Source organism: Poromitra crassiceps, assembly GCF_964638095.1.
Source record: "Poromitra crassiceps genome assembly, chromosome: 1".
Lineage (NCBI taxonomy): Eukaryota > Metazoa > Chordata > Actinopteri > Beryciformes > Melamphaidae > Poromitra > Poromitra crassiceps.
The window spans coordinates 102,113,365-102,126,277 of NC_139623.1; the positions used below are offsets into that span (position 1 = coordinate 102,113,365).

The window sequence follows — 12,913 nt, forward strand, 5'->3', positions numbered from 1 at the left end:
CAGATGAGGCAGCCTGGAATACGATCACATTTATGATCATGAGGACCTCGTTGTACAGGTCCAACTGAGTGACGACGAGGACCGCGAGGGCATGTGGGAGCCGGAGGCCACTTCCGAAGCTGCCGAGGACGAGGCCCACGCCTCTGCTGGCCAGCCTTACCAGAGGCAGTTCAGAGAGGTAATGGCCAGGGCCCTGGATAAGTTGGGCATCGTTTTGGGCCGAGCGCCCCCCCCCCCCCCCCCCCCCCCCCCACTCAGCCTCAACGTCACATGCTGCTGTGCCCGGACGTACGGGACACCGTACGCACCTCCTGGGGATGCCCACAGGAGGCCAGGGCCCATTCACAGAGGTTCGCCGTGTGGTCGATTTTGGATGGTGAGCCTGACCTGGGCTACGCGACCATGCCATTACTGGAGGAGGCGGTGGCGGCCCACTTGTCACCGTCCTCCAACAGGCCTCAGCTTCCCTCCAGGGGCTGCCAGACGATGGCCAAGCTGGCCGAAAAGTCGTATCTGGCGTCCAGCCAGGTGGCAGCAATGGACTACCAGGCGGCCCTGCTAGCAGACCTGCAGGGTGCCGCCACTCCGGAGGCCTATATGGAGCTCCATATGTTCACGGACTATGCCCTGCGAATGGTGGAGGGACCCGTTCCGCTCAGGCGCGTCATTCGCAAATGGCCGGTGGGAAGCCCAGGAGCTTCGCCACATAAACGTGCTAGAGCTGGAAGCTGTTTGCCTGGCTCTACGCCACTTCCAGCATCAGATACGTGGGTACCATGTCCTGATTCGCTCGGACAACATGGCATCGCCTACTTCAACAAGCAAGGCGGTGTACGGTCGAGAACCTTGAACCAGGTGGCGGCAGAGATACACCTCTGGGTGCACTCCCCGCTGCTCTCCTTGTCAGCGGCACACTTACCCGCCCGACTGAACTTCGGGGCGGGCTTGCTGTCGGGGGCAACCTCCTGTGTGGTGGAGCAGATTTGGGCAGCCAGCGTCAATCTCTTCGCATCGTGGCTCGCAACACACTGCCCCCTGTGGTTCTCTGTCGAAAACGATGATCCCCCCTTAGACCACGACACGTTAGCGCACGTGTGGCCCAGGGAGAGCCTTTACGCGTCCGCCCCCCCCCCCCTGATCCAGTCTGTGTCCAGTCACAGAGTGAGGGAGCAGAGCCTGCGACTTACCCTGGTGGTGCCACAGTGGCCGCAGCAGATCTGGTTTGCGGACCTCATCTTGCTGTCGGTAGGGCCGCCGTGGCCGAATACTCCACCCCGCCCCTTCCAGATGGAAGTTGGCGGCCTGGTCCCTGAACAGGAGCACCTGTTAGCTCAGAGTTTGCCCATGAGCATGGTGCACACGATCCAGAGCGCTAGTGCCACATCCACGCGCTCTCAGTACGCCTACAAGTGGAGAGTCTTCTCTCACTGGTGTGCGCATCGTAACGAGGATCCAGTGTGTTGTGGTGTTCAGCCCATTCCTCTGTTTATGATGCGGGCCAGTCCACTCAGTCCCTTAAGGTCTATGTAGCGGCCATATCGGCCTGTCACATGGAGATCGAAGGGAAACCGGTGGGGAGCCTCCTTTTGGTCTCCCGGTTTATGAAAGGGGCGCGCAGACTGCGACCACGGGTATGCAATGTCTTCCATAAGTGGAGCCCTTGGAAACTGTGGACCTAAAGTTCCTGTCCTTGAAGACTGCACTGCTGTTAGCCTTGTCTTCAGGCAAGAGGGTTGGCCATCAGATTGCCCTGTCCAACAGTTTTGCTTGATATTTGCTGATGACGAGTGGAGGGTTACGCTTCGGCCCAACCCCGCCTACCAGCCTAAAAATATCAACGCCAGCTTCAGATCTATGGTCGTAAACCTGGCTGCTTTTTGTCCCCCTCCTTTCAACTCGGAGGAGGAGCGACGCTTGAACACGCTTTACCCGGTGCGTGTGATCCTGGCCTACGTGGGCAGGACACGCATGCTGCGCAGTGCGCACCTGTAGCTAGCTACTGGTTTGCTTTGTGCCACGGGCCCTGGGTGGCCACTGTCCAAGAAGCGCTTGTCGCACTGGATAGTGGAGGCCATTGCTTTGGCCTACTCTGCAGTGGGGAAGGCTCCCCCGGAGGGTATTAACGCCCACTCTATGTGAGGTGTCGCGACATCCTGGGCATTGTTGCGTGGTGTGTCAGTGGAAGACATGTGTGCGGCTGCCTCATGGTCTACCCACCACACCTTTGTTAGGTTCTATAGCCTTGATGTGGCCAGCGCGCCCTTTGCGCACCCTGTGTTGTCAGCCACCAGGCGGTAGTTCCTTAAGTCAGTGATACTCAACTGGTGGCCCGCGGGCCACATGCGGCCCGCGGGCGCCCCCTGTGTGGCCCGCGAGGGAATTGCATTTTTTTTTTTTTTTTTTACAGTGCACCTGAACGCAACATGCAAGATACCCGCTGAATAAGTGTCTAAATGTTCATGTAATTCTGGCCAATACTCCACTTCTGTTATAGCATTTCAGTCTGGAATAGGGAATATCTTTCAATAATCTATGATCTAGCTGCTAAATTGTCAAATACCGCCGTCTGCTCGCTACCCAGGCACTTATGTATGTACTTAACCTAAGTAACTATCTGGTGTGCACAACATTGTCAGACTAAACTCCGTCTGACACCTACAATCCGCTACAGAAAAATGTATATTGATTGTTTATTAACTGGCCCCTGGCCTTCTATCATTTCACGAAAGTTGTCCCCGGGCAAAGCAAGTTGAGTAGCCCTGCCTTAAGTCACTCTTATGCCTGAGGATTGCCATGGGCTAAGGCCATGTGCTCCGTTGCCAGCCTCGGGTCTCAGGGTCGCACGAGGTGCTTCCTTGCAGCGAGGTTGGTTGTATAGATCAGTGGTTCTCAACCTTTTTGAGGCGCGACCCCCCCAAAAAATATGTTTGGGGTCCGCGACAGTGATTTATTTAAATTTATTTAAAAACGAAAAAATATATATATACTGTATATATATATTATTTTTTTTACCCCCCCCCGCCCATTATATCTCCTGTGCAAATTATATAGTGTAGTCATATAATCATTATACTACACTATATCATTTGCATGGGAGATATAATGGAAAAATAAATCTAATGCCTATGCCATTTGCCAATGACGCCTTCGGGCACAATGAGTGGTTTTATAGGGGTCAATTTTGAAAGACATTGTCCAGTTGGTGCGCTGCAGGGAGCAGCTTGACATAGTGTGAGATTCCTCGTTCTCACTCGTAAAACCTGGGTTGTAGGACAATCCCAACGTTCTCTTTAAATGACAAAAACAAAAACAAGAAACTACTGCTAGAACTTACATTAATAAGAGACGGAAGTGCAGAATATTACTCAGAAGCTAGTATGCTCCCAGCATGTCTTTATCTGCGGCTGCTCTCTCTCTCTCTCTCTCTCTCTCTCTCTGTCTCTCTCTCTCTCTCTCTGCCTTCTGAAGTAACCCAGGTGCCTAGGATTAGACAGCAGCAAACAGAAACACAATAATAGGGTGCACATCACCTGGATTTGCCTGGTGCTTTGTGTGCTGCGGTTAGGGAGGTGAAGATTGGCTGGTGCCAAACCACATGTGTTCCTCCTAGCAAACTTCACAGGCTTCTGCCCCTTGAAATTTACATTTTTCTCCCCAACCGACTATTTCATACAATCTAGTTCATTCCCTGCACAGAGTGCATCTGTGTATTTCTAATCCCCTTGAGTAACTCCCTTCCTTCCGTGTGTCACTTTAGAGCCTGGGTCCAGCTGTGTAAAGAAATGGAAATAACTCATGTTCAACTAATGTTTAACCCCAATACCCCCTTTTCACAGCAACCGTTTTGAGGTGGTAAAGCAGGAACACAGGTGTAACCAATACCATTAATAATGGTTCCATTTCATGTAGGTGTTCCAGTGCCAGATCCCTCATTAATGTTATTGGTTACACCTGTTTACTTCCTGCTTCACCACCTCAAAATTGTTGCTGTGAAAAGGGCCTATGACATAATCATTCCTCGTCATACTAACATAATTGTTCATTCCCCATCCCCCTTCTCTCACCTTCCCTCCAACCAACACCATGTCACACCATCCAATCAGAGGTGCCAAGGAATGACACCTGCTCCGAGCTACCAGAGATCACCAATGGCTGGAAGAGCACATCCCACCCTGACCTGATCCATGGCACAGTGATCACCTACCAGTGCTACCCTGGCTATGAGCTGGTCGGCTCTGAGATACTCATGTGCCAGTGGGATCTCACTTGGAGCGGAGACGTGCCGAGATGTGACGAAGGTGAGAGAGGAGCACAGGTCATTTCTGCATTTGCTCACAAGGACTGCGAGCGAGAGTTGAACCAGACAAGTCATGTATTCCCTAGTCTGACTCACTGGAAGCAGGCTGCGGGGATAAGCTCTGCCATTGGTCCCGACCATTTCAGTCGGAGCGAAGAGAAATCCCTTTCCTCTCCCTGCGTGTCGGACTCAAATGCCTCTGCTGCTGTAAAACAACAACAACGCTAGCAACCTAGCAACCTACACGCTGAAAATGGCAAGTTTTGACAAAGATATGGATTGCGCAATAAAGCAGGCCTGCTTGGTACTTTCGGTGCATGGTTGTAAAGATAACCAGAGATGGGAAGTAACGAAGTACAAATACTTCGTTACTGTACTTAAGTAGATTTTTCGAGTATCTGTACTTTACTTGAGTATTTAATTTTCTGACGACTTTTTACTTTTACTCGTTACATTTTAACACAAGTATCTGTACTTTTACTTGTGTACATTTTCAAAACAGGTTCGTTACTTTTGTTTAAATGCACGAGAATGTAATTTAAAAACGAGTAGAAACGGGAGAACGGAGCAGAAGTAATAGACGAGTTTCCCAGCGCTGCTGATAAAAGCTCATTCCAGCTCCGCCAATAGTATGACTTGGCACTCCTCCGGGGCGTGGACAAAGAAGAGAAACACGGATTTTCTCTGAGGGGAGACACACGCAGACATTAGGAGCTGTGCAGACAGCCAGCACTTATTAGCGCTCCTCTTTTTGCAATTAATTCTCTATAAGTACGCGCTTAGCGCGCATCTCTTTCAAGAAGCATTTCATCGCGTTTAAAAGCTGGTGGTGTTTTTTTTAGCGCAGCGCTCTGGGCGCTGAAAGCTGAGGAAAGTTTAACAGAAAAAGTGCCCTGCTCCTCTTCACTCCTCCCACCTCGAGTCTTCTCCCAGGAGAAGAGGATTTTCATCTCGCTGCTTCCAGAGTTGCCAATAATCTGGCTTTTCCAAGCGTTCTTTTTTAAATAACCGCATGGCCCCTTATGGTGTTGTTCTAACACATACATTCAGTTTGTGCACTGTCAACATTCAGCTAATATGGAATATGGTGGTGTTCTAACACCAGAGACAGTTCTGTCTTAATAATAAACCTTGAATTTGTGAATGTGATCAACCTGTGGACATTCAGTTCCTTATCCATTAGGTATCAGTATCATATCAGTCTCGAGTATTGTGATTCTGCACTTTGTAAGGGACACCTTGTATCCAGCACAGTTAAACTTGTCTAACTATTTGCACATTCATATATCATGGAAATATTAATGAGGGAGGACTAGATATGATTTTAATGGGGTTTTTTTGTGTGGAAAAACCATAGCACACTATTTAAAGTAGAGTTTTAAGATGTGTAAAACATTTGTAGGGGATCTTTTATCCTCAAATTATATTCTATGATGTGAGGTTCAGTCATTCAGAAAGATACGGTAAAAATACTTTTACTTTTACTCGTTGGGTACATTTCAGAGCCTGTACTTTTTTACTTTTACTTGAGTAAAATAATTGAATCAGTACTTCTACTTTTACCGGAGTAGTTTTTTACACAAGTAACTGTACTTCTACTCAAGTACAGAATGTCAGTACTTTTCCCATCTCTGAAGATAACGGAGCATTTTTTTCCCACAATACCAGAGTGAGAGTAAGAGGAGCCAGACTCTGGTACAGCGCAAAACAGAGATAGTCTGGCAAGTGAGGCTACATATTCCCTAAATCTTCTCGTTTACCTGTCAGTGAGCAGGTATACAAAATTGATATGGAAAGAGATTGATATAGGTTATCTGTTCATAACTTGTTAATTATATAGTATAGAAAAAGCTTGTTACATAGAGTTTGTATTATTACTATTGTACTACTGGTACTACTACAACTAATGCTACTACCAATAATATTATTTATAATCCTACAAATTGTAAAGTGTGGTGGTCTGGGAGAACCTGTCACATGTCACTGCTACACATTGTTGGCAAAGTATGTCGAAAATTTGTTTTGCAGGTATTTTGAGATTTTGAGTGAGTTGGTTACTTTCATCTCCATAGTGCATCATAGTGAATCATTATTTTCATAAAACAAAAGAGAAAGTATTTATTTTTATGGTTTTAGTGGAATGCCACTGTAGAAAAGGGAATGTTGTGGAATAGCCATTTTTCTCACGTTTTACTTTTCGACACACAACAAATTAAAATACTCATAACTTTTGATATCAGAGAGCTATCTCAGCCATTCAAATATATTAGGGGAGAGTTTCTAATTTATGGAAATATCAAAAAATGAAAATGTCAAATGTTCACCATGTGAAGGGTTTATGCAGGCCACCACACATGTACATTCCTGTATAAATATTCATCCTAATGCTATGTGTTTATGTTGGAGCAGTCATGGCGTGTCAGGACCCAGGGAGTGTGGAGCACAGTGGGAAGGTGCTGACAGGAAGCCGCTTCACAGTGGGCTCCACAGTGCAGTTCATCTGTAATAAAGGCTATGTGCTGTCAGGCAGTGGGCTGCTCACCTGCACCAACCGAGACCAGGCCATGCCCAAGTGGAGCCACAGGCTGCCCAAGTGTGTCCGTAAGTCAGACAACACGTACGCACACAGACACAGATACACACAGCACCCGATCTGGTAATTATCACATTCAATTGTCGTTATCAGCATCTTATCACCCCATTCATATAGGCCAGTAGGGCCCTACTGACTTGCTAGTAGGTGCAGAAGGTTGTTATCAGCGATTCGTTATCTACACACAGGCACACACACACACACACACACACACACACACACACACACACGCGCACGCACACACACACACACACACGTACCGATTTGCAATATATTGGGTGTTTCAAGACTAAGTAGGAACGCATTTTTATATCCTGTACATTGTTGATACTCATTGTTTTGAACAATATTTTTACTGTCTGCTTCCATACACATACTATGGAGCGTTGAATTATTTTTATTAAAATGACTAAATGAGCTAAAAATGACAAAGATTACACAGCTTTTAAAACTATTAAAACAGTTAAGCTATTAAATACAAATACAACTAGAGACCATCATGTGATGGCTGGTGATATCACACCAGCTGCAACATCCGCAAATTAAAACGAATGTGGGCCAGGGGCATAAAGCGGGTGGGGTGGGGGGGATGAATGAATGAATGAATGAATGAAACCTTTATGAAACCTGTATTGCCCCTCGGGGGAGTTGCTCTGCACAGAGAGAGCCCAAAAGAACATGAACATGACAGGCAGGCACACATATAATAATAAAACCGAGATCATCGTCATAGCTCCAGATTCATCGCAGAATTACATTTCCTCCCATCTTGGCCCCTTCTCATCTAACATTATTAACTCTTGTAGAAATCTCGGTATCATATTTGATATCGGTATCATATATCTCAATTTCGACCAGCACATAAATTCCGTTGTCAAATCATGTTTTTTCCAATTAAGAAACATTTCAAAAATTAGGTCATTCTTATCCACTAGAAATCTGGAAACAGTCATTCATGCATTTATCTCATGCCGGTTAGATTACTGCAATTCACTTTTCTCCTGTCTCACACAACAAAACATCAATAAACTTCAGTTGATTCAAAATGCCGCAGCTAGAGTCATATCCAGGTCCAACAGGAGAGAACATATCTCACCGGTCTTAAAATCACTTCATTGACTCCCAGTTCGTTTTAGAATTGATTTTAAAATTTTAATGATCACTTTTAAGGCTTGTAGAGGACTGGCTCCAGAATATATAGCTGACCTCCTGAACCCCTACGAGCCAAACCGCAACCTGAGATCCTCTGGGAGGTCACTCCTGGCCATTCCTCCATCCAGACTTATAACTAAAGGTGACCGGGCCTTCTCTGTTCAGGCTCCCCGGCGATGGAATGACCTCCCAGAGGAGATCAGGGAAGCAACCACACTGTCATCTTTTAAGTCACGTCTAAAAACTCACTATTTTAGACTTGCTTTTTATTGATGGTAAATGGTAAATGGCCTGCATTTATATAGCGCTTTTATCCAAAGCGCTTTACAATGAGTAGGTAGTCTACATTCACCCATTCATACACCAATGGCGGCAGGCTGCCACGCAGGGTGCCTACACACCATCGGGAGCAAGGAGGGTTAAGTGTCTTGCCCAAGGACACAACGACAGCAGCTGGGAGGGAGCAGGGATCGAACCGCCAACCCTTGCGTCATTGGCCGACCCGCTCTACCTCCTGAGCTAAAGCCCCCTTCTTATTGTGATTTTGCGATCTTATTGTGATTTTATTGTTTTCTTTTCCTTGTTTTTCATTATTACACTTTTACATGTATATTTTATGTCTACCTAGTGTCTTTTAATTGTATGCAATTTTATGTATTGTCTGCCTTTTGCCTTTTTTAATCTGTATGTAAAGTGCGCTATATAAATAAAGGTATTATTATTATTATTATTATTATTATAGGTGTCTCCAGGACCACATTTTACCATGATGACACACACACACACACACACACACACACACACACACACACACACACACACACACACACACGCACGCACACACACACACACACACACACACACACACACACAAGGTGAAAACAATACCAGCGTCGCTGTAGCAACTAGTAATAAAGCTATTAAAACTGGTATAGCCTACCTATGTTTGAAACACTGTGTATAATGATTTAAACAGCTATGTAATCATCTTTGTCTTACCTTTGTGTTTCCTTTGTGACACACCACAGCCAGTAACATTATATGGAAGCACAATCTAGAAAATCTTGCATTTGGATCTTGTTACACTGTATTTAAAGTTTTCTGACCCTTTGCCTGTACACAGTCTGTGCGGAATATTGAGTTAATACAGAAATTCGATAAATTGATATAAAAGTGCATTTATTTTTTATTGAAAATGGTTGCATGTTGCATTTATTTTCTATTCAGTGTACATAACAACCAACATGGATAAACTGGAATATTGTGGGGGATATATTGTGTACTTTTTATGGATTATGTATATATTTTTTTACTTTTATTTATGCAGGGAGGACCATTGAGAGCAAGCTCTCTTTTTCAATGATGCCCTGATTACATTAATATAATTACAAAATTGCAGTACATTAAAGAAAAACAATAATAAGTTAATATAGTTGCAGACAAATATGCATCCAAATATGCAAAATGTAATGCATCCTCAAGTAGCGCCCTGAACACGTCTATGGAGACCAGTCTGTCTGTCTGTCTGTCTTTTTTTTTTTTTTTTTTTTTTACAAATTTATTTTCCTTTTTTTTAACAACATACATTTCCAACAACATACAGTCAAAGATTTCAAAATACAAAAGTTTGCATGTTGTTCCTTCTGCACCCCCCACCCTCACCCCACATACATAACCATACAACAAATTAAAGTAAAGTAAAGTAAATAAATACACAGTAATAATAATAATGTTAGTCACAGTTGTTTTGTCTTTACATTGTAACTACGTTTGAATACAAATCTGTTATGGAAGAGTACACAGTTTTAACGTTTTCATATATGTCAGAAACGGTTGCCATGTCTTATTGAATTTAACTGTAGAACCACCTAAAGAAAACTTTATTTTCTCCATTATGTAAAAACCCCATAAGTTCTCCAGCCCACTGGCCATGCGTGGGAGATGCCTCCTCCTTCCATTTAGTATATAATGTGCCTAGCAATTAAGTATTATGTGCCTAGCAATTAAGGAAGCGAATGCAATAGCATTTGAGTAATGACTGGAAATGAGTATGTCCTCTGGAATTATACCAAAAATTGCAATCAAGGGTGAAGGGGTAAATTTGACTCCAAAATCTTCAGAAAATGTGTCAAATATAGATGTCCAATAATTGTGAAGATTTCGACATGTCCAGAACGTATGAATGAGGGACCCTGTTGTTATTTTACATCTATTGCATAAGGGATCTGTCCCTGGGTAAAACTTCTGGTGAAGTATAAAAGTATAAAATAAATGCCTTTTGATGTGTTGTATGCGTAGATTTGTATGTGCTTATGGACAGGTTGTGTTTATGCGTTTGTGGGTATGCATATTTCTATGATCCACACCAAGCATATTTCTATGATGTACTAGTAAGACACGTCCTACCTGTGTCCTCTCAGCTGAAAAGTACGAGCCGTGCAGGAACCCCGGTGCTGCCTCCACCAGTGTGCAGAGCTCTGAAAAGGCCTTCTACCAGGCGGGAGAGACGCTCACCTTCTCCTGCCACTCAGGCTATGAGCTGCAGGGGGAGCCCACCATCCACTGTGTCCCGGGACACCCCTCACAGTGGAACAGCACACCCCCTGCCTGCAGAGGTAAACAACCACACCTGTAGGCCAAAACACCATGGCAAATGTGTTATCGTACAATGTTCAGAACATTTGGTAAATACTATTTGCGTGAGATCTGCAGCGTTGAGTCTGTGTCAGTTTGTCAATGTCTTGTCCGGACTGTATTTTGTACTTTAGAGGAATAGAATACAGTGCTAACACTAACGCTAACTTTTGAGCCAATTAGTCATCAACTAGTATGTGCTATTGCTCTTTTGCAGCATCCTCAACCCAATATGTGAATGAACGCAGGCTGGATGGTAAGTCATGTTATGAGGCACTTGCAGTATCATTGCAATCCTATTACAGTATGATTATTTCATTTTCTTCAGTATTTTACAGAAAGAATACCTGGTATAATACCCCTTTTTCCCTTGGCTTTTTAGTTGTTAATGAGGACCATGGCATAGACGGAACCAATGTTGCCCTTGCAGTTTTGATTCCGGCTGCAGTCATCTTGGTGGTTGTGCTCGGGATTTACGTCTACGTTGCAAAGTAAGCAATAGGCTAAAACTGAATTCATTACCTTTGCAATTGAAATGAGCCCCCACATAATGGTCCCTGCTCCTCTTGTCTTTACTCAGATTCCAAGGGAAGTCTATCAGAATGCCATCGTCCTTGCCGCCGTATGACAACATGACAGAGGAGTCGGCTTTTGACAACCCAATATATGAGAGCGGAGTAAGTACAGATGTCATGAATCTGCAAGATGTGGACTCACAGAACACCAGTGTGCTGTCCTGATCCATTTCCATCCGGCTGTCCACCCGTCCGTCATCTCATGTTTCACCAGCAGAGGGCACCCTTCACTTCATCCCGCCTCACCACAGCACTAAGCACAGAGCCAGAAGTGGCCCTGGTTCAATGCTCCTAAGAAAATATTAAAAGAAAGGAGAAGAGAGGAGATGGATGCCTTTCACACCCACCCCCCCATCCCATAATGAGGTCAGAAGTCATTTTTGCACCTTGGATTTCCATACATCATTCACCTTTTTGTAAGCGTGACCATGGCAGACTGTGCACCATTTACATCACTCACGTTATGTGTTGTGTCACCTATGTCATATAAATGCAATAATGTTTTATGCTGTGATCACAACAGTTCTGTAAATGCACCGACCTTAAACATAAAATTCAAGGACTTTTCAAAGACCTTCCAGGCCCAATTCCCTCAAATTTCAGGACACAGCATAGTTTGAGACACGGAGCAAGCTTAATTACTGTTACAACATTGAGAATTAGCAGGCTTTACAGGACCTCACAGACAACAATTAGAGTGAGGCTTGAATGTGTGAACTTCTCAACTGTGCAGTGTTACACATTAGTTAAAAAAAAAAATCTTAATTTGTATTCTTGCCCAAAATATATAAATTCAAGCACTTTCAATGACCCATGTCTATTTATGTCTATTTTCAAACAAATTCAATCCCTTGATTCCCCCCTCAAATTTACAAACTTTCAAGGATTTCAAGGCCCCGTGGGTGGGAATGCGAACCCTGGTAGTTTCATCTCAGTGATACTGAGATGCAGCTGATCATCAACAACGTGATGTTATTTTTGAGGGATTTCATTTTTGTGTGTTCCCATTAGTGCTGAGCGAACTACATGATGCTAAATAGAGAGCCCCAGGAACGAGTCCGGAAAACATCGATGCTAACACTTCCGGGTTCTTCACTGTTTTCACCTATGGGATTTTTGAATGGGTTTTTGGCGCGATGCTTCTAATACGGTCTCTGGGCAACGCAAGCTTAATCAAACGCGAACCAGTGTTCAGTAGGATAATCTTCACACATGAGGACCACTTTTATGAGTTTTTAAGCTTTTACATGCCGTTAAAAGGGCGGCTAGCTAGCAAACGGCTAAATGAGACTACAAAGTTGAGTCGAAGGGGATATTATATGTCAATAATGTCATCACTTCAAAGGATGAACACGGAAATTCTCTTTCCCTCACCTGGTTCAGCCCGGGGTAATCAGTGCACAGCAGCGCACACATCAACAACAACAGTCCAGGTTGAGTGGTGACGTGACGGGGAAGCCTATGCGACACTGTGTGTAGTTCTGGATTAGCTTAGCATGAGATTTTTACTTCTAGGGCTCGCATTTACGCCTCAAAACTCATGAAAGTGGTCCTCATGTGTGAGGATTATCTGGCTGAACACTGGTTTGCGTTTGATTAAGCTTGCATTGCCCAGAGACCTTATTTGAAGCATCGCGGCAAAAACCCATTCAAAAATCCCAT

General features: G+C 44.5%; 1 protein-coding gene across 1 annotated transcript in view; it reads left to right on the forward strand.

The window, feature by feature from the left end:
- Positions 1–11,546, forward strand: part of LOC310772375 (seizure protein 6-like) — a gene marked incomplete at both ends in the record, with an annotated part of 161,324 nt that extends 149,778 nt beyond the window's left edge. Inside the window, 7 exons of the mRNA XM_083632160.1 lie at positions 4,104–4,298; positions 6,707–6,898; positions 10,463–10,657; positions 10,894–10,932; positions 11,059–11,167; positions 11,257–11,353; positions 11,466–11,546. Of these exons, the coding sequence (XP_083488286.1) occupies positions 4,104–4,298; positions 6,707–6,898; positions 10,463–10,657; positions 10,894–10,932; positions 11,059–11,167; positions 11,257–11,353; positions 11,466–11,546 (908 nt within the window). The remainder of the gene's footprint in view (positions 1–4,103; positions 4,299–6,706; positions 6,899–10,462; positions 10,658–10,893; positions 10,933–11,058; positions 11,168–11,256; positions 11,354–11,465) is intronic.
- Between the last annotated feature and the right edge of the window lie 1,367 nt (positions 11,547–12,913).